Here is a 26,454-nt window from a genome sequence, read left to right as displayed (position 1 = left end):
CCTTTGTCCCACTTTCTGATAACTCTGTTTCCCTGGCTGTTTCTAACTAACAGATGTCAGCTCATTAATGTCTCTAACTATTGTTCTTAATGTTTCTGGGGGTTTCTGGATTGACTACATCAAAAACATCTGGATAGGGGCTTCCCTGGTGGCGCAGAGGTTGAGAGTCCGCCTGCCGATGAAGGGGACACGGGTTCGTGCCCCGGTCCGGGAAGATCCCACATGCCGCGGAGGGGCCGGGCCCGTGAGCCATGGCCGCTGAGCCTGCGCGTCCGGAGCCTGTACTCCGCAACGGGAGAGGCCACAACAGTGAGAGGCCCGCGTACCGCAAAAAAACAAAAAACAAAAAACATCTGGATATAGTTTTTTAAGAAACTCATTAGTTACAGAGCATGGCTAACTGGCTACAGAGATCCTGATTCAACAAATATGATTAGGTATTTGTCCTTAGTATGGGTCTGGGAATTTTTAAAATCTCCACATGGTGCTATCCTAAATTCAGGAATTAGTTGTATGCTGTGTTTCATAATATTCAATTTCCTTTAGATTAATCATCTTTACTGGTCTCTTGAACCTGGGTGTACCATAGCCTTTATTGCTTACACTCAGCCTTGGATAACGGCCTTTCTATCCAACTTACCATAGCCCCACATCTTCATCCTGCATTCACAGCCTGGTCAAATTGAATTTGTACCTGAGACCTGCCATTGTTTAAAGCATACACTGAATTTCTCTTTGGAAAAAGTGTTTGTGTGTGGTGTGTGTGTGTGTGTGTCTATGTGTGTACACATTACATATATGAACAAAAGGATAAAGAGTTACAGGAAATTGTTTTATGCTGAAAAAATGTAATTTTGAAGCAGCAGAGCTAATTATCTGTCTGGGAAAATGTGTAGGCCCTATTTAGGTCAAAAGTAACAGAGAAATTGCTGATACAATTATTCCTCATAACTCTCATAAATGCCTATGTGCATTAATACATGCATAAATCCCCTCACGTGGATATGTTACTGGGAATGACTGTCTAAATAATCCTCAAAGCACCTTTTATTCAGTAATGTGGCAGCAGAAATAAGGAAAAGACATGCAAAATGATTGAGGCAAATTTAGATGAGATCAAATATTTCATCTTCTATGAGAAAGATTGTCACAGTCATCACAAATCAATGACAAATCTTCCCATTCCATCACACCCTGATCTCACCTCCACCACACCATTCTGCCTTAAATTCTTACTGATTTTTCACAAGCCATTCCATCTGAATTTATTCTAGTTTAATTTTTTGTTGATGTTCTTGAAGAAAGCGCAGAACGTGAAATCGGTGAAAACACTACACGGATTTAGGATACTGACTACTACGATGTGAAAACTTCCACTTAGACATTTGCTTGATTTCATTCATGCTTCTAGGTATCCACTGCTCCAGTTAGTGCACTGATATTTCTTCATTTTGCTTTGCAAAGATAGTATATCTAGTACCTGAATATCAACTCATAATACTCAGAAAAAAAAATGAAATAAATATAAAAAGAAAACATTTGTGGTTGAATAGCAAGTTGTGATCAGAATTAAATACCAGAATCAGAGTCACATATTCTTGTTGAATCCTTTCTGGCTCTATTCACAAGGGTCATATAATTGTCATAACTCCTTCAGCAAAGGGGGAAAAACAAATATTTACCATGATTTTTCCCACTGGAATGTAAAATGTATGACAAACATTAGAGTCATGAAAGATACAATAAAGAGCCAGCTAAAATTAAGATTAAAAAAAGGCCCCAAAAAATTTATATCTGGAAAGGTAGATTCAACAGGCTTCCAAAATTCATATACTCAAAGACACTTTTTTACTTCATACATGTCTAAGAAAATCAACCCAATATTTCTAACAATTCTTCTTTTTGTTTCCTTTACTGGTGAATGAGCAAAAATGGGGAAAACTCTAGAAAAACCTCTCTTAAAAATTCATATTGACATTCATTTCCTTTTTCTTCATAGAGTCACCATTACTTAATAGAATAGAAAGGTGCCCAACAGTCATTTCCTATATGATTAACTGAGCTTCAAGCTGAGAGAGTTTTCTTATATATTTTAAAATTTCTGTTCAAACTTTCCAATGTAAAACTTAAAAACCTTACATTTGGAAACCTTGCATACTCTGAATAGGACTATCCTAGGATCGGATGAGATTTTAACTCTGGATACATCTCTTTATCAGATGCTGCTATTTGATTCTGTGAGACTAATCTATTAGTAGAACTAAGTTACTAGTGTAACCAAAGGATTCTGGAAACCCGAGAGAGATTAACAATTATTCTGTTGATTTAAGCAAGTATTTTCCCCTTCCTTCCTTCCTTCCTTCCTTCCTTCCTTCCTTCCTTCCTTCCTTCCTTCCTTCCTCCCTCCCTCCCTCCCTCCCTCCCTCCTTCCCTTCCTTCCTTTACCTCCTCTTCACTTCCTATCTCTCTCTCCCCCCTTGTACTGGTAACAGAACCCCTTTTGTTGTTGTTATTGTTTTGTTTTTCCCTCTATATTAACTAGGTAAAAGTAAAAAAAAAGATCTTGATGAAGTGGAGAAGAGTTTCAAATGCTGCCCCCTTGACCTCAGTCATGTGTCAAAAGTCTATGACATATATACACTACTATATATAAAATAGATAACTAATAAGAACCTACTGTATAGCACAGGGAACTCTACTTAATACTCTGTAATGGCTTATATGGGAAATGAATCTAAAAAAGCATGGATATATGTATATGGATAACTGATTCACCTTGCTGTACACCTGAAATTAACACAACATTGTAGATCAACTATACTCCAATAAAAATTTTTTTAAAAAAAGGCAATCTACAAGTCATTGTCACAAGGAATTCTTTTTTCCTTTTTAAGCCACAGACAAGATTTACCTGAAAGTAGAGAAAAGCAATTGAAGATGAAATGTGCTACGTGGTAGCTTTTTTTTTTTTTTCTTTAGAATACTATTTTGAGAGTATGTGGATACTAGGATACCAGAATTTCTGATTATGATTAAATTGTATTTGCTTTACTGTCATATTGAATGCAAAAGCATAGAATATTTTCATGTTATTGGAAACGTTTCTTCACCAGTGTCAAGTTAAAATGTGAACTATCAGCAGTTACAGATATGCTTGTGCCCATGATCTTGCACATCCTGGCTCACTTGGCGCGGGTTTCGTCTTTCTTTTACAGCATAGGTGGAGAAGTAGGGCGAGGCCACGAAGGAACTTACGTGGGCAAACACTTCCGCATGGGATTCATGACGATGCCCGCTCCTCAGGACAGGCTGCCCCATCCTTGCTCCAGTGGCTTCTCTGTGAGGTCGCAGTCGCTGCACTCGGTCGGGGGCACAGACGATGACAGCAGCTGTAGCTCCCGGAGACAACCACCCCCCAAGCCCAAGAGGGACCCCAGCACCAAGCTGAGCACGTCGTCCGAGACGGTCAACAGCACGGCAGCCAGTAAGAGCGGGAAAGGCCCCGAGCGGAACGAAGGTAAAACCCGCCAGGCCCACTTCACTTAGAAAGAAACTTCAGGCCACGTGTCTGGATCCGCATACTAACCAGCATCTGCCTTCCTCCCTGGGTCGCCTAGTCCTGTCTCCCTCCCCCTGAGTCTTAGAAAAGAGGAATCCAGGGGGGATGGCTATTTGTCTGGGTGTTGTCAAATGACACCCAGAAAAATGTATTTAATTTATAGCCTCGGAAAAGGAAAGCAATATATGAGTTTTCCAGCTCCCTTTAAGCTTTGAATCATTAGAAAATTATCTTGCCTAGCAATATGTCTAAAATTTATATTTTCTTGCTTTTATTAGTATTATCTGTATGATTATAGAAGTATCGTGATCATTAGGGAGCTTTGTAATGCAGGAAAATATAAAGAAGAAAAATTGTAATCATCTTTAGAAATGATCATTTTTTTAACATTTTGCTGTACTTCCTTCCAGTGAATATGAATTTATGCATGTTTGTGTGTACGTTTGTAGTATACACACACGTGTGCACGTATACATATTAAAGTCTCTACTTCAATCTCTATTCTATTTCTACCTATATTTATATTTTTCCTCAGCCATGAAATACATAAATCAAATATATCTTAGTCTCCTTGCTGGTCTATGGTTATAAATTAGGTCAGGTTAACACTATATCTCACCAGCTCTTTAGCCTTGCTTGAATAAATAAGTTTCAGCTTTCCTGAGTTTTTCCTGAGAGTCCCTTGGTGGGAGAGTAGTTGCAAGTGTGTTTTGATACAGACGCATTCAGATTTTTGTGTGTCAGTTGTGGAAAATGCTTCAGGGTGACCAGTGCTGCCAGTGACCAACTTGAGAGCATGGCTGTATGAGGTCCCAAGGTCTTTCTCTTACCCTGTCTGTCCCTGACATTCTCCCCAGTTGGCTTCCCTGAGCGCCCAGTGTTCCAAGTTTCCCAGTAGCTTGCAGGAGAGAGCGGAAGCCAGGTGGTCCTTTCCTCAACTGGGTAGGTTTCTTTGTCACCTGGGCTCACCAGTCCCTCACAAAAGCTCCCTCATCTTCTGGTCTAATCCTTCTACCGAAGCTCAAACCTAGTCCATGAGACGAGTGCCCAGGAAGCATGTACCATCTTTTCTAATAGCCTCATCTCTCCTTTCTCCCATATTGGTGTCCAAGTGCCTATTTAGCCAAAAAAAAGAAAAAAAATCTTCAGAGTATATTGAAGAATACAAATAAGTGCCTGGAGATGGAGCGAACCCATGCATTCTATAGGGAAAATCTCCACTTATGCTCAGTTTTTTCCTACTTCACATATATGTAAAAATACATCATGAGTGTGTGTTTGTGAGATTATATGTGTGAATAACATGTGTATATGTATATTTACAGAATCGAAATCCTAGTGTATAGAGTTCTATGTTTTATATTTTCAGTTATTTTCTTGTGACTATTTTCCATGGCATTCAGTTTGTTGGGAAACACCATTTTTAGGAGGGGCATATACATCATGATACTTTATTTAATCATTATCTCTTTGATGAGGTCTTAGGTTGGTTCCAGTTTGTTTTGCTATAATGAATATCACTGCAGTGAAGATGGGTGTGTGTCTGTGTGTCTGTTTGTGTAACTCTATTGTTCCTCTGATGTCTTGGAACAGATTAGAATTCTGAGCCTTTTTACTCATGAGTCAAGGTCATCAGTATGTCCTTCAACTTGTAACACATTGATGTTTTAGAGACAATTTAGATGTTTCATTTACTTGTTAATAAACTAAAAGGCTCTAGAGATCTGCCTTCTGTAAATTTTAAATATTGTTCCTAAGTTTCCTCTGCTATTGATATATTGTGCCTTTCATTTCTCTTTATATCCTGTGATCTTGTTTCCAAAAATCACCCCTTTCCTACTTTTACTGCCAGAAAACTGCATAATTATTTACATTAGATTGTTTTCCAAAGCAGGTTACTGGTTTGGAACAGTGGTCTCTGAATGATGAGGGCCTAGAATGATTCAAGAATAAAGAGGAATGAAAGACCCATCGGAAGGGGAGGGGAAAATAAAACAGACAAGGCAAGCAGACAGTAAGGAGTGTGTTATCAGGAGCGTAATGCTCCTGGAAACATTCCTGGAAGCAGTGTAACGTATACACTTCCGAATAGCACCCCCCAGGAAGGGGACCTGGGGCATTCAAAGTAGACACATGTGGAAAATCATGATTGTCCCACAGAAGAAACATTTGAGTGGTGATTCAATTGTCTTAAGAATGAACTTATTACCATTCATCTGAGATGCTGTAGGTAGCTAATTCCTGAAGTAGAGAAGCTCATAATTCTTTCAGATCCCTTCTCCATCTAAAGATCTAAGCCTCTAAATAGCTAGTTATCAAACAGAAGACAGCAGCTCTGTTATCTTTATTCCTTCTGAGGACAGAAGGGGAGACAGTGAGTAAATTACAGCAGCAGCAAAGACTTATCTCAGACTTGGAAAACTACTTTATGGTCAGTGAGGCTTATTAAACATTAGGTTCACGTTCAACATCTTTCCTCAGAAGGACCTCTAAGGATGGGTTGAGAGGCCTTCAGCTGTAGTGCTTCTTTGAGGGTGGCCAGTGGACCAGATGGACTATTAAGATTCAGTGCAGAAATGGTCAACTTCTGTGGAAGAGTGATTCTCAATGCAAATTTCACCTTCTCTTCAGAACACTTAATCAAAAGACAATTGCAAAACTGGATATATTCAAATCTCTTCTACCAACTTATGACTTCAGTAACAGGAGAGAATCAGGGCTCAGTTGAGACATGGGAAAAAATTCTTGAGTCCAAATGCATGCATGCATATGTGTGTACTTAAAGCCAAAATTATATAAATATGTAGATTGCTCTTTTATGAATCCTCAATTCTTTATAATTGTGAGTTAACTGGAGTTCATTATGGAACATATGTTTCCTTTACAATTTTTCTAGCTATCAACATTATAACAAAGATGAAAAGTGACTTTTATAAATCTTGGTCTGTCTTTTCTTTTTACATTAAATGTCAGCAAAATCAAAATATTGATTCAGTGGCATTAGAATGATTTCCATGGTAACCAGCTTCTATTTAAGTAGGGGCTTATGACTTCCTTGTGGCTAAAAGTAAAAAAGAACTGGACCTGTAGCAAAACAGCTTTTCAGAGTAGGAAAAAAATAGTTTAGTTATGAATACAACCAAAACTCACATGCCAAGAAAATTATAATTTAGCTTTTAAAAATTGTAATTCTGTCATATTGAAAATATATATTTACTATTCTATTTTAGGATCTTTTATAATAACACCTTTAAAAACATGTACAGTAGAGAAGATAAATTGATCATAAATATGTGATAAATATTTTAATTGCCCTTTGTATTGCTTCAGTGTGATGCCTGCTTAGTTTGAGGAAAGATCAGATGAAATAATGGGAGTTAACTAGAAAGGAGGAGAGGCCTGAGAAGCTGTGTCTTGTGTAGGATACAGAAAAAGCAGGAACCGTGCAAATTCTCATTCTGCGTTCCCATTGCTCAGGTCAACACGTATCCCATTTACCAGTAGCATCATCCCTAGAGATGCTCTGTGGTGCAGGCAAAAGAGGCTGTACTTAGAATCTACAGACCAACATTGACTTTGGGCCAGTGACCTAATGAGACTCTTTCTTTACCTTTAAAATGATTATAAAGCACTGAAAACTGATCATACTGCCTCCCTCACAGGCTTATGACAAGCCAGTGGGCTAATGGCCACAATGGGGCATGATAAAAAGAAATTGCTGTACAAATGTAAGTTCATACAATTTTAAATGTGTACTTACTACCTATTAATAGGCTTGAATAACATGAAATTTTAGTTTAGTGTAGCATATATATTAAAAATAAATAGGAGATATAAGGCCTTTATTATGTTGAGGTTGGTTCCCTCTATGCCCACTTTTGGAGAGTTTTTATCATAAATGGGTGTTGAATATTATCAAAAGCCTTTTCTGCTTCTATTGAGATGATCATATGGTTTTTCTTCTTCAATATGTTAATATGGTGTATCACGTTGATTGATTCACGTATATTGAAGAATCCTCGCATCTCTGGGATAAATCCCACTTGATTATGGTGTATGATCCACTTAGTGTGTTGTTGGATTCAGTTTGATAGTATTTTGCTGAGGATTTTTGCGTCTATGTTCATCAGTGATATTGGCCTTTAATTTTCTTTTTTTGTGATATTTTTGTCTGGTTTTGGTATCAGGGTGATAGTGCCCTCATAGAATGAGCTTGGGAGTGTTCTTTCCTCTGCAATTTTTTGGAAGAGTTTCAGAAGGATAGGTGTTAACTCTTCTCTAAATGTTTGATAGAATTTGCCTGTGAAGCCATCTGGTTCTGGACTTCTGTTAGTTGGAAATTTTTAAATCACTGTTTCAATTTCAGTATTTGTGACTAATCTGTTCACATTTTCTATTTCTTCCTGGTTCAGTCTTGAAAGATTATACCCTTCTAAGAATTTGTCCATTTCTTCTAGGTTGTCCATTTTTTTTGACATATAGTTTACAAAACAGAAACAGACTTACAGATATCAAAAACAAATGTATGGTTACCAAAGGGGCAACGAGGATAAATCAGGAGTTTGGAATTAACATACACACATTACTATATATAAGATAAATAACCAACAAGAACCTACTGTATAGCACAGGGAACTCTACTCAATATTCTGTGATAACCTATATGAGAAAAGAATCTGAAAAAGAATGGATATGTGTGTATGTATCACTGAATCACTTTACTGTACACCTGAAACTAACACAACATTGTAAATCAACTATACTCCAATTAAAATAAATAGGACAGGAAAAGAAATATATTTAGTATAATGAGGAAAACATTTTTATTAAACTTCAAGTACTTCTAACACTTTAGACTCCTTTAAAAAATTTAAGTATTCTTTTTTTTAACTTTTTTTAATATATTGGAGTATAGTTGATTAAGGGTATTCTTTTTTTGAAGTATAATTAAGGTATAACGTGTTAGTTTCAGCTGTATAACATGATTCAATATTTGTATATGTTGCATAATGATCACCACAATAAGTCTAGATAACATCCATCACCATACATATCACCTATTTTTTGTGATGAGGACTTTTAAGATCTATTCTCTTAGCTACTTTCAAATATGCAATACAGTATTATTAACTGTATTCACCATGCTGTACATTAAACCCATAGAACTTATTTATTTTATAACTGGAAGTTTGTTCCATTTCACCCATACCTCCCAAACTAAGTATTCTTAACTTTCATTTGTTTTAAGCCATTCTCAACTCTTAATTTATGATAACGCTTCATGATTGTCTTTACAAAACAATGAACTGGGATAGTTCTCCTGGTTTCGGAGCACAGGCTCCGGACGCGCAGGCTCAGTGGCCATGGCTCACGGGCCCAGCCGCTCCGCAGCATGTGGGATCTTCCCGGACCGGAGCACGAACCCGTGTCCCCTGCATCGGCAGGTGGACTCTCAACCACTGCGCCACCAGGGAAGCCCCTATCTCCTGGTTTCTGATTTCACCTTCTAGAGATGTTTGGTAGAGTCGTATCTATGAATTAAAAATTGGAATACCTGCAGGAACATTTGGAATCTGACTGTCCTCAAAAACTTGAACTGTGTGGTTGAGCCAGAACCAAAGGAAGACTAAGTTCATTATAGAATCACTGCCTTAAAAACAAAACCAAACACAAATCCCTCTCTCAAGGTTACCAAACAAAGTAGATTACAGCCTTCAGCAATGTTACTTTTCATGCCGCCATTTATTCTGCCAATGCTTTGAGTGCCTACCTGGTCGTACTGGAGATCCGGTGGTGAACAGAAGTGGTCCTTTCTTTCATGTTACTTACAACCAATTTTGTTTCCAACTCTCCTGCTTGGCCTGTTTCCCTCTATCCATATCACAAAGCAAGCACTGATGCACAAGAATCTTTTCTAGAAACCAGAAAATCTGGCATGATAACTACGTGAGCATCCTCCATGTTATTAGTTGTTTAGCTCTGGAAGAAACAGCTTAACACATTTTAATAATGTGGGGTTTTTTTTTTCCTACAAAGAGTATTTGTTGCTCTTTCGCTGTTCAGTGCTAACAGTTTAAAGGTGCCTGAATCTGATTTTGTACCAATGTACAGCTTTGTAAGCAACCTGTGAGCATTTGAGGAGAGAGGAGGAGAAACAAGTTGATTATGCTTTTTACTGTGGGGAATTTACAGGTTTACCAGGTCAGAATTCCAGTTTGGGAACCTGAATCAGCCCTAGTCAGGGCCAGCCATAAACTTGATTTTGCTTTCTCGATGACTAGCCCAGATTTCTGACCCTTCCAAGTACTCATATAAAAATTTTAACACTTCCCTTCATGACTCAGCATGACATATTAGCAAAACATGGGCTTCAGAGGCAAACAGACATATCAGTGCTGCCAACATTTAATACAGTGTCTCTCACAGCCTCATTTTCCTCATATGTACAATGAGAATAGCAATCCTGGTCTTAGGTGGTAGGTGGAATCTTGTCCAAGATATTTATTCAAAATTCCCCATTCCTTGGTATAATTCACCCTGGATATTCCCTGGAACTGACAAACCATCAGTGGCCTGAAGATGGAAGGGGCCATGTGGCATGGAACGTGGGCACTCTCTAACAGCCGAGAGTAGTCTCTGGCTAAAAGCCAGCAAGGAAACAGGGACTTCAGTTCTATAACTACAAGGATCTGAATTCTGCCAACAAGAATGGGCTTAGAAGTGAATTTTCTTCCAGAACCTCCAGACGAGGACCTAGACTGGCTGCCACCTTGACTTCAGCCTGAGCAGAGAACCCGGCCTTCTGGGTTCTGGCCATGCCAAGACTTCTGATCTATAGAACTGTGAGCTAATAGAGTGGTATTGATTTTTAAGCTGCTCCATTTATTATAACTTGTTACACAGCAATGGAAAAGTAATCCATTTTACCAATTTGGAGGCAAAAAAAGTGGGGCAAAATCCATTAGCAAAGCACATAGCTGAGAGCCTGAAGAATAGCAGATTCTCAGCACCCTGGCTGCCCTTCCTCTCAGCACTGGGCTGTATTTTCGGATAGCAGAGGGTAGTCAAGACCGTGCTGATAGCGTTCCAGATTTCCCGGACCAGACCTTGAAAGTAAATGAGATGATAGAAGCTCAGAAAATGCTGACATATTCGGCCTCTCGAGTATCTACTTAGCTCTTTCTGAATTTGTTTGGATCTTGTCTCGAGAGGTATGTCCTTTCTCGCCAACAGTGTTTGTTGTTTCAAAGGGCTCAGCGATGGCTTTTCAGTGGTGTTTTCAATGACCCATTTAAATGACTGCAACTTGCAGGCTTAGTGCCTTTTTTCACATAACAAGTGGCACTTGTACATCACAGTGTGCTTTCTAGAAGTGTTCAAAGCCCCATTTAGCACCACACTAATAAAACACAAGGGAAGTGGGAACAAGCTCTCAAAATTTCCATCGTTTTGGCATTGGGTAGTGTTCTAGTGTTTTGTTTTATGGGATGAGACATGGGGAATTGTCATCGAAGGCCCACATTCCTGGGTTTCACTTTCCAGGTTGACAGAATCAGAAGCTGCTAGGCTTCCTGGTGTAAAAGCCATCTGTCATACCAGGCTGCTCAGACGGAGACAGAGCTGTACATCTAGTGTGTGATCTTTTCCTAATGTACCCTGGGACCTATGAATAAAACCGTTTGTAAGTCAAATCATCTTTCTCTTGGTCCTGGCCATGGCTATTGATTCTAGTCCAAAGAACTCCCCTGCCTCTATATGGTCTCACTCAACACCCTTTTAGTAGCAATCTGGATTTGGCCTCATTTGTCTCAGTGTCTTAGATTCATAAGAGAATTTTTATCCATGTTGTTTGGCACAGATGGATTCTTCCGTGAGAAACCAATAAGCTCAAACTTCCCGAGTGTCTGTTGTGATCAGGGCATTAACTGTGAAGGTATTCTGTTGCTGTACAAGTTGACACAAATTTTCTGGCTTAAAATAATACACCTTGATTATTTCACAGTCTCTGAGAGTCAGGAATCTTCTCAAGGTCTCCCAGGGCTGCAATCCAGGTGCCAGCTGGGGTTGGAGTCTTGTCTGAGGCTCAGGGTCCTTTCTTGCTCATGTGGGTATTGGCAGAATTTATTTCCTTGTGGTTGTAGAACACATGACATCTTACTTCTTCAAGGACAGAAGGAGAAAGTGTCTCTCTCCCTTTGATTCTCTCCCTTCAGGGAAGGCCTACATGTTCTCTTAAAGATCTAACCCAGGATAACCTCCCTTCTCATAAAAGCAGAGTCAACTGATTAGGAACCTTAATTACAGTAGGAAAATCCTTTCACCTTTTTCCATATACTGTTACTCAGTCATGGGAATAAGATACCATCATATTCACAGTGCTGCGTGCACTCAAGGAGAGGGAATCATACAGGGTATAGGAGTCTTGTGGACCAGCCTAGAATTCTGCCCACTTGGGGTGATATAAAGGAAAATATGCATATATCGCTTTCCCAGGAACTATCTAACTGTCTAGTTAGATACTTAAGAAGTCAACTAGTGGAAAGTTAATTAGCAATGCGAAAAGCAAACTATAATTCAATGGAATAATGTAAATACCACAAGACATCTAAATAATTGGTAAATAAAAAGGGCAAAATATAACTCCCTTCCCCATTTCTCTCTTTGTCTTTCCTTTTATCCAAATAAAAGAAGTCATCCCTGCTGCAAAATGCCTGAATTATTATTTTTGAGTTGAAAGTGAGAAAATCTCATTTCTCTTGGCCTCAGCCTTACCAAAGGCTCATGGAAGTCTTTCTCATGGAAGACATGAGAAACTATACTCCTCAGTCTGGCAGCTCCCAGGCCAAAGGAATTCTGGAGCATAAAGATCTAAGTAAATTATTGACACCAAAATGGTGCAAATATGAAAAATTGTCGTGTGTATAAATGTCAGTGTACTTGATCCTCACTGCCGATTTTCCCAGCTGGTGAGCTCTTTTGTTGACCCAATGGTCTAGCTTGACCCAGCACAGTTACTGTCCCCTAAAACCCCTGATGGATGTGGGCTAGATAATGCACAGCATGTTTGATGTGGTGAGGATGCTCCCCAGGGCTTTGGCCTGTTGATTCCTCCAGAACCCCAGTATTGTAGGGATTAGTGGCGGTAATTCATACTAAGTACCTTCCTGTCCTCTGTCTACCTGTTGAGTAGCATTTTGACGACAACATGAGACTATGTGTTCCTAAATTATGCAACTTCTGAATTGCAACAATATCATCAATTTCCAGTTATGGGTAAATAGACATCAGAAAGCATATGTCCTCAAATGAAGAAGAAAGTGCTAAATGTAATCTTCATTGCAACTTTCCTCATGGTCCCTGTTTTTGTTGGGCCTCAAACTTGGATAGAGATTTATCTCTTCTGTGCATTTATACTGAAGCATTAGAAAGTAATATAGTAAATTCTTAAATTACTAATTACTAATATTTTGTAAGGAAAATGAAGGAAAGGAGTTGATAGCTGCCTGCCTTTCTTAAATGGTCTCTACCTCCTTTAGCTCTCTTCTCTACAAAACTGTCACCTCTCCTCTGTTTCTCTAGACTTCATTCTGGCCACTGAATCCTGAAGCTGAGAACGTCGTCCTTAGAAGGCAATTCAGAGCCTCCTTGCACTTAAATAAGCATGTTCCCTGGGAGTTAAGCCAGCCCTTTCCCTATCTTTCCAACCTCAGTCAGTATCCTTCTGAGGGTATTCCTGATAAAAACATCTTCTCCCATTTGGTTACATAAAGCATTTGATATTTTACCAAACAAGTTAAAATGTAATTTTTGTTTTTAAAATTGGCATAATCTCCTTTATATCTATACTGTCCACTTCATAGATTTAACAGTAATGGGAAGGAGTCTTTCCAGTGGGTGAACTTTCCTCAGGGCATGCTGGAAATTGGATTAGCTCATTTCAGAGGAATCCAACCTTGACTACTAATCTTACCTACTTCTAACCTTGACCCAGTGGCCTCTTCAGCCACTGTCCTGCATGTCTCCTTCCTTGTTCAGCCAGGTTCTAAAAGGCCTTCTGCATGTCCTTTCTCCATGTCCGCAATGCTCATTTGCACCAGATCCTCACTTTATTACCGACTCCATCTTCACTGTGCCACTGAATCCAGTCTTGGTTCCCATCTCAGTGGCTTCCTGCTATGCCCATCCTTTGCTGTTTCTCTTCAGCATTTTAGACTATTGATCGCTCCCATATTTCCTAAATCCTCAATTCCTCTGTTTTTCATGCACGGCTCTCTACTGGTTTTCTTCCTCTGACTACTCTCTAAATCTCTTTGAGGATATCTCTTGTTTTTTTTTTTTTCCGGTACGCGGGCCTCTCACTGTTGTGGCCTCTCCCGTTGCGGAGCACAGGCTCCGGACGCGCAGGCTCAGTGGCCATGGCTCACGGGCCCAGCCTCTCCACGGCATGTGGGATCTTCCCGGACTGGGGCACGAACCCGTGTCCCCTGCATCGGCAGGCAGACTCTCAACCACTGCGCCACCAGGGAAGCCCATCTTTGAGGGTATCTCTTGTTCTGCCTGATTCTTAAATGATGATGTCTCCAGACTCTGTCCTTGGCTCTTACCTTCTACTCTATATTTGTTGAATAAGTAAGTGATGAATTCTACACACTCTCCGAATGTCTGACTGCATCTCTGGACCCGCATCTCTCTGTAGATGTCACAGACTCTCCAAACTCATCATATCTACATTGACCCAGCAGTTTCCTCGATGTTTCCTATCCTGATACTCAGTTTAGAAAAGCAAGAGCTTTATCAGATTGCTCTCCTGACATCTAATCAGTTATTAAGAGTAGCCAGTTCTGCCCCTCGTACCTCTCCTGTCTGACCCTCTCCATCATTTGCACTCTTGCTCTCCTATCTCAGACCATCATCATTTCTCACCTGGACAACTGCTCGGGCACCTCACGGGTCTCCTTTCCTGCAGTGTCACCTTCTCACATCCATCCTTTTTACTACCTCCAGAGAGGATTTTCTCACATGCATGCCTGATCGTAGCACTATTCAGCTCGTGATTTCATCAGCTCATGGCCTGTTCCTTATTTACCCGATAAAAGCACAACACTTTAGCATAACCTTCATTGTCTGGCCCCTGCCAGTCCCCAGAGCCACATCTCCCACCATTCATGCCTCTTGTAGCATTCCCAAACTATATATTTTCTCTGAACAAGGCAAAATTATTCCTGCCTCTGTGCCCTTGTGTGTGAAATCCCGTCTTTCTGGAACGACTTCTCCAAATTAGTTTCTATGGCAAATTTCCACTCATATATCAAGATACCAGTGTAACTGCTACCTTCTCTGTGACAATGTATATAAGCACATTTTTTTCTGTGTGTACTTTGTGTATAACTCCAGTATATCTATTGTTATATGTTATTCTAAGTATTTGCCTAATTTTTGTATCCTAATGAGTCTAAACACTCCTTAGAGATGTGGACCTTTTCTTATTGTCTTTGCACCTTCAATGCCTACCACAGAGTAGGGCTTAATATTAAGGTAAAGTTGAAGGAGTACATTTTTAATAACATGCTATTTCATAAATGAGTCTTCCAGAAGGCTAATTGATACGAAGAGTCATTATACTTTCAAGCATCTTTAACGTAGAAAGAAGTTTAGGCATTTGGAGCGCTTAGGGGAAAAGCACAGTGGTTCGTGATCCTCAGGGAGCAAGTACCTCGGCCATCCGTCTACACTTCAGTCCCAGCTTTGTGTACGATACCGTAACCAGGCTGAATGAGTTAAAAGATGAGATGGTTCTGCTTGCTCCTAGGTTTGTAAAACCTTATAATATACTTCCTCCATTGTTTTACATTTCTGAATCTTGGTAGGTACACAAATTAATTATGGGCAGTGGCGAAGAATACTGTTGAGAAGCTGTAATATGTTATTGTCACCATGTACCCTTTAGTTTATCTTCATGTTATAAATCAAAAATGTTCTGCCTGTGCCCTTCAGATAAGGTTTAAAAAATCAAGTTTCTCAAGACGCAATAGAGAACTGAGACTTCTTTCCCTTAAATGACTTCTGGAAGGTGTTTTCATCTTTCCTATCCTTAAATATTTTGGGATTTCCCTTAGCCATTTACGTTACAGTCTTAGAGGCCAGGTATGTTGTTCCAGATTAATTCTGTGTTTCCATTCTGTAGGCATCTATCTTCTGAGCAGTTCTTCACTCTATTGTGAAGCAGAGTATGTAAAGCCATTTTTTTAAGGCAGAGTGACTGCATGTGTGCATAAATCTTGCCTTTAATTGACCTCGACAAAGCACATACTTATGGCAGAACGAGTGCTTTGACTTTATGGCCCTGTGTCTGTACTGAAAGTTTCTATAATATGTATTGCTTTCTACATTTTTTTCTTGTTAAGTGGGAGGGTAGTGATTTAAGACAAGCTCTTTTAAATTTTTTTTGCTATTAATGTGTATTAAATTAAGTTGATTATATGGAGCAGAACATGGGAACACATTGCCCTTTGGAAATCTCTGCTTTCTGACAACTCCATCTAATGAGAACAGCTGAAACCTAAGAAGAATAAAAAAAAGCTTAGGAGAGCCAAACTCCTTCTCTCACTAAGGCTTGTGAATTTTATAGCATATCAATTGCAAGGCTTTGTTTTTTTTTTTTTAAAACTTGGTATAAATTTGTTACTAGGAGCAATGAATAAGCCTGGAAAAAGGAAAAGCAAGGACTGTTTTACTGATACTAAGGGGAGAGAAACAAAATTTAAAGAATTTATATATTTCGTATCAAGTCAAAGAGCATCAAAAGGCCTTGATTATAATTAGCCTCGTTTTACTTTCAGTGTTAGTGTGAGAGCCCTGAGGATGTCATTAGTAAACAATTATTTGTTGAGTATGTGCCATGTGCCAGGCGCTATGCTAGGTAATAGAGAAACAGGACAAATATGTTATATTCCCTAAAAAAACTACAACCCAGGGAGGGCCACTGATAATTAAACAGCCAGTCACAGTGTAGTGGGATCAGTTTCCTGGTGGGGGAAGTACAGGGCCCATTGTGTGAGCATAGATCAAGGGCACCTACCCCAACTGGAAGAGTCAGGGATGGATTCTCAGAGGAAGTATCATAAACTGCTGAAAATAAGGGTGCAAGATATTTTAGAAATATTCTGTATGAAAATACTTAAAATGAAAAAGTGTATTGCAACTGAATGAGAACATTCTTCTTCCTCCAGAAAATGTGGCAAAGCAAACTGAGTTACATCCTTGTAGTTCTAAATAACCAAAGTTCTACTCTCCATATATAATCTTTATTTGGGGACTTCAGATGTTTATTTTATCTTGGAGAATCCTCCATCTCTGTGAGATGTGAAGGGCTGGGTTATCTTTAAGAGAAAGCTAAGTGTAGACAGAGATGAAATTCAAATTGAGATACTCACTTCACAGAATAAATAGACCTTGCACCCATATGTGAAATAGAAACAAGAGACATGAAAATTAGACCTGTCTTATTTTTATGTATTTCAATTTTATTTCCTTTCTCCTAACTGGGACTAGATAATTTGGCCATGATTGTTTACATGACATATAAGCTTGGGGGATAAAAGGAAATGTATGCTCCATCTATGTGCCGTTAGATCAGAGAAGCCAGAGCCATGTAGATCTGTCCCTTAGCTGGGATGCTTTATCCTATTCCTAACCGAAAATTAGATTTCAGTGGCTGCGGAAATCTTTGTTTTAGCAATGTGTGCACACCAGCTTGACAGTGAATGCTGGATTAAATATAAAGTTAATTGCCACATTCAAAAAATAACCAAGTAGGAAGTTGTTGATTTGGTTAAAGTGGTAAAAACGAATTTGAAAGTGTTGAGACAACATTCTTCTATGGTTGTAGAGGAAAAGCTATGTCTTTAGGGCTGAACATAGAGTGATGAACAACTTTTGTAATTTGTAGTCTAGGACTAGTGGAAGGATTACCGTCTCTCTCAGTCCCCAAAGGATATGGCAATGCTGTCTATAGCCACTGAAAACAAGTTAAATTCCTCCATTATGGACCAGTATGTTCAGACAGGCAGCTGCTTGTGATCTGTGAGACTGTTCCGTCAACAAATATTTATTGAGTACCTACTATGTGCCAGGTACTGTTCTGTGAGTTTGAGATACATCTATGAGCAAATTTTTGAAAAAGGTACGTGACCTTTAAAGTGTTTATATTCTAGCAGGAGTAAGCAATTGATAAACATTAGACATAATAAATCCATAAATTGGCTAGTATGTTGGAATGTTATAAGTGCTATGGAAGAAAGAAAAATCTAGAGCAAGGCAAAGAGATCCAAAAGGCTCAGGCACATTTAAGAAGAGAGGGCAGAAAAGACTTCATCCTGATATTTGAGTTAAGATATTGGATCAGTCTAGATCCAATCAGGAGAGAAAAACCATGCAGTTATTTGAACAGGGAATGTTTACTGTGAAGAATCATTAACTATAACTAAAGCAATGGATCAGGTAGTAAGAAGTCAAGAAGACTGCAAAGACTACAGGAATTGAAGATATTAGGAACAGCCACTGGTCCCAGGGCTGAGAAAGAGTACCTCCCAACCTGCGTGAGATCCATGCCTTGTTGGGAGGCATAGTTGTGGATTATTGGATGGCAGAGGCATCGCTGTGGTGGAACAGTGCTCTTGCTGGAAATCCATCCTTTGGAACTTTCCGAAAAACCACGCTTTAAGGTGCTGCGGAAAACTACTCACAGGATTTTCTCATCAGAGGTACTCCACTACCTGGGGTTGGGGTTACTGCAGGCAGCTGATTGTTTCTGGGTGCTTCAGGAGCCAAGCGCTCCTGAAGCCGCCTGCTTTGCAGGGCAGGAGTTAGATATGGAAAAGCCACCTGCATTGCAGGAGCTTGGCTAGTAAGCCCTGGAACCAGGAAGTAAAACCCTTTTGTGTTGTAACGTCTCTCCAGCATCCTCTACAAACAAAGCTTAACATTGTGCCAGATGGCCCAGGAGAAAATATTTGAAGGTCCCAGATCCCTTGTCACAAACAAGCAAAGAGGATGCATTTGGAAGTGAGAGACACCTAGTTGATAAACTCACATGGACAGTGGGGAGGTAAGGATGTGATCTGGGGGGGAATCTTGAGACCTCCACTGTTCCGGGTGGGGAAAACAGTTGCTGCAAAGACCCAAAGGCAGGAGGTGTATAGGAAGGAAGTCAGTTGGGGATGGGGAGCATTGTGGGTAAAAAAGGACAAGACCAGGAAGTGAGGTCAGAAAGGAAAAGAAGGTGAGACCCTGTAGAATCTTCCTTGTAGGCCAGCTTAGGGCATGGCATCCAGGGGAGCCATTGCAGGCGATGGAGCAAAAGAGTGGCAGGGTGTATTTGTAAAGAATCTTTGTGGTGACTGCGGTGAGGATAGACTCATAGGGGGCAGACATAGAATCAGGAAGACCAGGCAGGTGGCTACTGTAGTCATACAGATGAGAGAGGATAAGTGATTAGACCAAGGTAGAAGTGGAATTGGTGAGAAATAGAAAAGTATTCCCTTTTCGGTTGGAACGGTTACTCAAAATCCTACCCCCATTCCTTCCTTACTAGGCCTATAGATATAAATGTAGATATAGATCTGGATGTAGATATAGATCTGGATGTAGATATAGATACGGATGTAGATATAGATATCTAGATACATTTAGGGTATACTTGTCCTATGTGTGAAAACGTTTCCTTGAGAAAAGGGTGCTAGCACTCCATGTAGATGAAACCTCATTAAATGTGTGCTGTTGATTGCATTTACATTTTTTTCTTGACACCTGTTATGTTGTATGCCAAGAATGAGTTTCAGTGAAAGATCTGTAGGTGCTTAAATTATAAACATAGCACACACAGTGAGTTCCTCAAGTAAATAAATGAAAAAGGTTGTATTTAGCGTCTGTGTTTCCAAAACACAAATTCTAGTTTAGAACCTATAAGATATGTTCTAAAGGCCACCTTCTAGGGCAGCCACCAAGCCCTCCCCAGCCTTGCTTTTCTGACCCTCAGCCTAGGCTCTGTCCACAACCTGGAGCTCAGTGTTCCCTCCAGCTCCCCAAACACACCCCCTCCTCGCTGCTCCTGGCCATTGCTCTTAGCCTTACCTGTATTGAAAAGCCGGCCTACTTCCATGTCCTGGCTATTGTAAATAGAGCTGCAGCGGACATTTTGGTACATGATTCTTTTTGAATTATGGTTTTCTCAGGGTATGTGCCCAGTAGTGGGCTGGGTCGTATGGTAGTTCTATTTTTAGTTTTTTAAGGAACCTCCATACCGTTCTCCATAGTGGCTCTATCAAATTACATTCCCACCAACAGTGGAAGAGGGTTCCCTTTTCTCCACACCCTCTCCAGCATTTATTGTTTGTAGGTTTTTTGATGATGGCCATTCTGACCGGTGTGAGATGATATCTCAACAGATGAATGGATAAAGAAAATGTGGCACATATATACAGTGGAATATTAGCCATAAAGAGAAACGAAATTGAGTTATTTGTAGTGAGGTGGAAGGACCTAGAGTCTGTCATACAGAGTGAAGTAAGTCAGAAAGAGAAAAACAAATACTGTATGCTAACACATATATATGGAATCTAAAAAAAAAAAAAAAAAAAAATGGTCATGAAGAACCTAGGGGCAAGATGGGAATAAAGAGGCATTGTGTCTCTACTAGAGAATGGACTTGAGGATACGGGGAGGGGAAAGGGTGAGCTGTGACAAAGCGAGAGAGAGGCATGAACATATATGCACTACCAAACGTAAGGTAGATAGCTAGTGGGAAGCAGCCGCATAGCACAGGGAGATCAGCTCAGTGCTTTGTGACCACCTAAAGGGGTGGGATAGGGAGAGTGGGAGGGAGGGAGACACAAGAGGCAGGAGATATGGGGACATATGTATATGTGTAACTGATTCACTTTGTTATAAAGCAGAAACTAACACACCGCTGTAAAGCAACTATACTCCAATAAAGATGTTAAAAAAAAAAATCATAAAGCTGAGGCCAAAAAAAATAAGAGAAGCCAGCCTGGCCTACTTTCCCCTGGCCCTGGGAAAATTCCTGACATTGTCTACACTCCTGCCCCAAACCTCTTGGAGTGAAGATCCACCCTGGTCCTCCCAGGACTGTGTTTTTCCGGAAAGTAAGCACCCTTTTTTATGTATTCCCTTCCACACTTGGCATTGCTAGTTTTTTCTGTATAAGAAGCCCTCGGGGCAGGACAGGTGTTAAGATGCAGACGTAGAGAATTGACTTGAGGACATGGGGAGGGGGAAGGGTAAACTGGGATGAAGTGAGAGAGTGGCATGGACATATATACACTACCAAATGTAAAATAGATAGCTAGTGGGAAGCAGCTGCATAGCACAGGGAGATCAGCTCGGTGCTTTGTGACCACCTAGAGGGGTGGCATAGGGAGGGTGGGAGGGAGACACAAGAGGGAGGGGTTATGGGGATATATGTATACGTATAGCTGATTCACTTTGTTATAAAGCAGAAACTAACACACCACTGTAAAGCAATTATACCCCAATAAAAATTAAAAAATAAAAGCTGTGTATTCTTAAAGGTCTTACTTGTCTTTGTACCCCTACTAAATTCCCTGACGCATGCCATGTTTAATAAATATATATTGAAGTTGACCTTTATTTATTTGGAGAAAAAGCTGTAGAGATGAAAATTAAATCTACTAATTAGAGATACATTATCTGATAAGAGTTGAGATCATTCTCACAAACTATTTTCCACCATTACATGCCAACTTAGGTCTGTGACCAGTAAGTACATACTCCACCGGAGTATTTATTGAACTGGGGAGTAATTCTTTGCAATATTCAGTATTATCTGTGGCCTTTCCCACCCCCTCCAGGTACAATAAAAGACTTACTTAATCAATAATTTTAATACTTTTTCATATCAAGCACCATTATTTTCTGTTAACTCTCGTACTTCCAGGGACTATCACACTAGGTGGATGAAATTGTCTATGATCCTTAATCTTTTAGCATTTCCTGAGTGAACTATAATACATGAAATATGCACATACCTTTATTAATACTCAAGTTGTCACCGAATGTAAGTGCTTAAAATTAAAATGTCTGTGTTTTAAGCAGTGTACCTCACTATTCAATTATGTAACGCTCATGTGTCTCCAGAGAGTAGGAGGTTTACTGGGGATGTCAAGTTTCCTGCAACTCTAAAATTATGCTAGACTGGAACAAAACAAAAGTGCAGAGAGAAAGAAATGAAGTGGGTTTTATTGCCATATTCTGTACGAACACTGAGGGGGAAATAAAGACATCTGATAAGGACGGGAATCATCCAGATACAGTGCAACAATGAAAATCCACAGCTTGACAAAAGTTTCTACATTAGGAAATGCTTCTGAAAACATTTATTTCAAACCTAAGAACTCTCCATCCTCAGGGATAATTAATTGTGAGCTAACTTGTTTGATTACCTTCATGTAATAAGCCAAGCGAGATACTGAATGGTTCCTGTAATGAGAGCAGATTTTCTCAGAACTTGGCCATTTGAAATAGTTTTCCCCATTTCCTAGAATAGTACTGGAATCCTATCTGTTTGCTTATAGACATATTTTATCTGGTCTCTACCGTCACAGTTTCCCGGTTGTGTTGTAATTATCCCTTCACATCTGTTTTCAGCTCTAAGCAGGGAACTCCTGTAGGACAAGAATCATATTAATCCAATATATGTTTGGTGCTAGTAAGTGTTCAATTAAATGGGTTGAAAGAATAAGAGAATCAAACATAACTCTTATGCCTCTAGATTGAGTAAGTGAATATATGATGGAGTTATTACCACGATGGGAAAGATTAGGAAAGGACTGAGTTTCAGGTTGATATGCTTGAGAGATGTTTGTCAGATATTCAAGTGGAGATAAAAAGTGAACAATTGGATATAGTTCTCTGGGGAATTGAAGTAGAGATATAGATTTGGTGGTCATTAGAATAAAGATGACATTTAGCCACTGAATTCAACAGAATCACCTTGGGAGAGAAAACAGAGGAAGATCAGAGGGTTTAGAAACAACCCATGTGTAACTCAGATTCAGTTAGGTGTGAGAGAGGTCAAGAAAGGAAACAGGAAAAGTAGCCAGTAAGTTAGCAGGAAAACATGAGGGTAACTTAAAAGCCAAGGGAAAATAAGGTAAAAAGATATAGTGATGAATGGCAACAAGCCATTGAGAGCTTAGCTAGGTTGGGGACAGAAATGTGCCTATTAGATCTGGCAATACAGAGGCAATATAGAGGCCAAATGTGCCAATTAGGACTGTCCTATTAGATCAGGATAAAAATAATTTGGGGACTGGAGGAGGCAGAAGCTGAATTGAAAGGGGATTGAAGAGAAAATGGACTATGAGGAAGTGGTAAGAGGGCAAATGTAATTTTTTTGAGAAGGTAGGCTACGAAAAGAAGCAGAGAAATGGGGTGGTAGCTGGAAGGAAATGAGGGTTAAGGGTAAGATACGTGTACATACTGTGTGGATTATGGGAGGAATAAGAGCATGTTAGAATGGTGTCGAGCGGGATCTGGAAGAGAGGGAAAGACCACAGATAGTGACAGAGGAGGTAACCGAAGGACGAAAGTCCCCCTCCAGTTGCCAAAGACCTTGCATGGGATTAGGGCTTTTTCCCCTGTCCTCAAAGAAGAGAAAATGAGGAAATGGGTATAAGTTTTGGTTTGTGTCTTAATTTGGTCCTGGGACTGGAAATTTCTCTCCCGTGGGGTTCCAGTAATCTTTGGCTACGGAGCAAACCACCCCATGGCTTTGTGGCTTGACAGTGGTTTATTATTTCTTAGTCTGAGGTTTGACTGGACTCAGCTGAGTAGTTCGGCTCCATGTAGTGTAGCTGAGGTCACTCATGGTACTGTTTTCAGCTGGGAGCTTGGCAAGAAGACAGTCTTTCACCCTTCAGGGTCTTTCTTCACGTGGGTTCTTACAAGTCTGTAGTCTATCATTGTAGCATGGCAGCTGGCTTCTAAGAGCAATTATTTCCAAGAGGACACATCCGATATTCAAGTATTTATACTGAGATTCAAGTATTTATCTGCTTGTATCATACTTGTTAATATTCCCATTGACTAAGCAAGTCTCATGGTCAAAATTAGAGTCAAAGTAGGAGAGACTATACAAGGCCATGCATGCCAGGAGGTGAAGTTCATTGAGAGCCACTTCATTTTCCATTCTCATGGCCATAACCATTCTTTTAAAGGTTCTAATATCAAAAAGTGTCTATGCCTCCCATTTTGGGCTTTATAATGAGGTGAAAATTGATCAAATTTTATCAAGAATTTTAAAAAAGTGTTTTATAAAAATGAATTTTTAAAAAGGCATTTAATTAGCCTATGATGATCTGGTCCTTATCCCTTAGGCTCCACTGATGTTCCTTCTCTGTAGGAAAATTTTCAGTTTTCAGTGGTAATAAAACAATAAGCTAAGCAACACATATTCTAGAGTAGCCCACGCTTTTCTTTCAGTTGTCCTCCTATGGCCTTAATGAAATTATCTGTAGTATAGAAATATTCCCCAATCCAAAAACATCTATGAAACTGCCATTCAAAGACATTTATCTTAGGAACAGCTAAGGCACAGATCACGGGAATTTTGAGCACCATTTGTGAAATAATCACAGTTTGCTAACTGCAGTATTATAGCAGCTTATAGAAACTGCAAGCATTTTCCAGTTTTCCTTCCCAATTTTTTTGTCTTTACGTATTTTCTATGGAAAATATGTTAGTGTTTTTGGAATTGCTTTTAGGGGATCATTCGTAGCCTGAAATAATCATGTGCAAGCTTTATTCCAGAAGGATTTATGTTTTGACCGGGCATTCAGAAGGAGGTGTGAGCAGACAAAATAAATATAGCCTAGGGTGGGAGGGGAAAGAGAAGCATCTTCTTTCTTATGTTTTAAAAATACATTTCATGCACCTGAGTTGGGTTTTTATTTTATTTCCCATTCCTTCTCTTTTTCAAATTATACATAGAACAAGGTCGGGTCAAATTTGGGCCGATCGGTGAACAACCTTCTTTTCCCTTTCCTGGGCCTGATCTTTTTAGTATTGCCCTTAGAACCAAAGATTCTTTGCTGTTAAGATCTTTTAATCACAGTCTTAGGTTAATAATGACCTCTTTGATCTTTAGGGGTCACCAGAACCTCCAGATATAAGGTCCATCCATCTAGTTATCAGTGGTAAATGGTATAACTAATAGTTCTGGCACATATGCCAATGGATGCCACAGTAGGCTTTTCTGAGGACATGGAAGTATGCCTTCATCCTATCCTCAGAGGACCACTTCCATACAAACCATCCTAAACCTGATTAGTCCCCTTTTCTTTCTCTGCCTAATAATAACAACAGGCAAAATCATATAGAGCTGATGTGAGTACAACAGGAACCCTAGAGATTCTAGAGTCACCCTGCCAGCTGGTGAGGGATACAGATGGAAAAGATTGTTTGGGGATGTTCCTCTCTCCCTCCATTTCTGCTCACCTTATGTAGGGAACATCTAAATATTAGTTAAGTATGTACCCCTCCACACACACAATCACACAAATCCTGATAACACAACCCAACGATCTTGGTTTCTGCTCTTGGTTTCTATCAGCAGTTATCACCTTCTAACATACGATATCATTTACTTATTATGGTTATTTATTGTCTGAGTGTTATTAGTATAAAAACTCTCTGAGGGCAGGGATCTTTTCACTGATGGATCCTCATGAGCTAGAACATCTACAGATGTGTTACATTTATTCATAAGGATGAATGTAAAATGTTATAATACTGGAGATCTAGCTTTTAAAAAAATGAACATTCTCTTTTGAAGAACAGTCTCTTAAACAAACAAAACCTTTTTCTCTTTCTGAAATAATAATCCTGTGCATTTGCTTTAATAATTAGGTAATACATATACTTTTGTTGCATGTCAAACGCATTGCAGAGGCTAACAGCAGAGGCTGCAAACTAAATTTTAGTGGCTTAACAAAATAGAAATTTTGTTCTTGCTCATGTAACAGTCCAAATGTGGGTGTTTATGGTTGGGTGTGGCCTCCCCACATATGGTAATTCAGACACCCAAACTTCTTCAAGGTATGGCTCTCCTGTTTGTGGGACTCCTCAGTCACCGGTGTCCAGCTGGGTGGAGGAGAAAGAGATGGATTCTTAATCACCTTGGACTTGAAGAGACACACATCACTTCCGTTGATCCCATCCCTTTAATCAGAATTGTTACATGCCTCTACCTGGGCACAATACAACAGGTAGCCTCTGTTTGGTCAGCTCCTTCCTAGGGACTGCTCTATGCTATGGGAGGGGAAGAATAAATTTTGATGAATTGTTTACTATCTCTGTTACATTTCATGACCAAGTTCTCCTGTAGCATGCCTTCCCATTAACAGGCTGTATTAATGAGGTTTACTGTCATACTAATGCATGATAACTTGAAGAATATGATGGGTGACAACATTGCCTCTGGCTCTGTTCAACTTCAGGCCATAAGTCAGGTTCAGGTGTGCCCCAAATGTCTCTCATGCTGGGACATAAGCTAAGCAGCAGCAGTCCTGGGGGGCAGATTTTCTCATGAGCGTGATTGAAAAAGGCCATGTCAAACCACATGTATCTAAACCCTCTTCTGAGGTATAGAATAGATTAGGTCTGCACTAATTTCATTGACCAGTGCAACTCGCATGGCTAAGCTCAACAATGTAAGGAAGACTGTTGCCCCCATGGCATGTGGGGTGTGATAGGGAAGTAAATGTCTGATAACAAATTACATCCCCACAGGCTTATGTTGAATAGATTCAAACATAGAACTGGAGTTTAATATGGCATCTCAAATGGTTTCACCTGAG

At 39.7% G+C, this 26,454-nt stretch overlaps 1 protein-coding gene across 4 annotated transcripts in view; it reads left to right on the top strand.

The window, feature by feature from the left end:
- NYAP2 (neuronal tyrosine-phosphorylated phosphoinositide-3-kinase adaptor 2) overlaps positions 1-26,454 on the top strand; it is a 266,912-nt gene that overhangs the window by 109,077 nt on the left and 131,381 nt on the right. For all 4 annotated transcript variants that reach the window (XM_030832684.2, XM_060301774.1, XM_060301775.1 and 1 more), the window contains one exon: positions 3,216-3,517. In XM_030832684.2, coding sequence (XP_030688544.1) covers positions 3,216-3,517 — 302 coding nt within the window. The remainder of the gene's footprint in view (positions 1-3,215; positions 3,518-26,454) is intronic.

The sequence above is a fragment of the Globicephala melas genome, chromosome 7, assembly GCF_963455315.2.
Source record: "Globicephala melas chromosome 7, mGloMel1.2, whole genome shotgun sequence".
Taxonomy (NCBI): domain Eukaryota; kingdom Metazoa; phylum Chordata; class Mammalia; order Artiodactyla; family Delphinidae; genus Globicephala; species Globicephala melas.
This window is presented reverse-complemented; position numbering and strand designations above follow the sequence as displayed.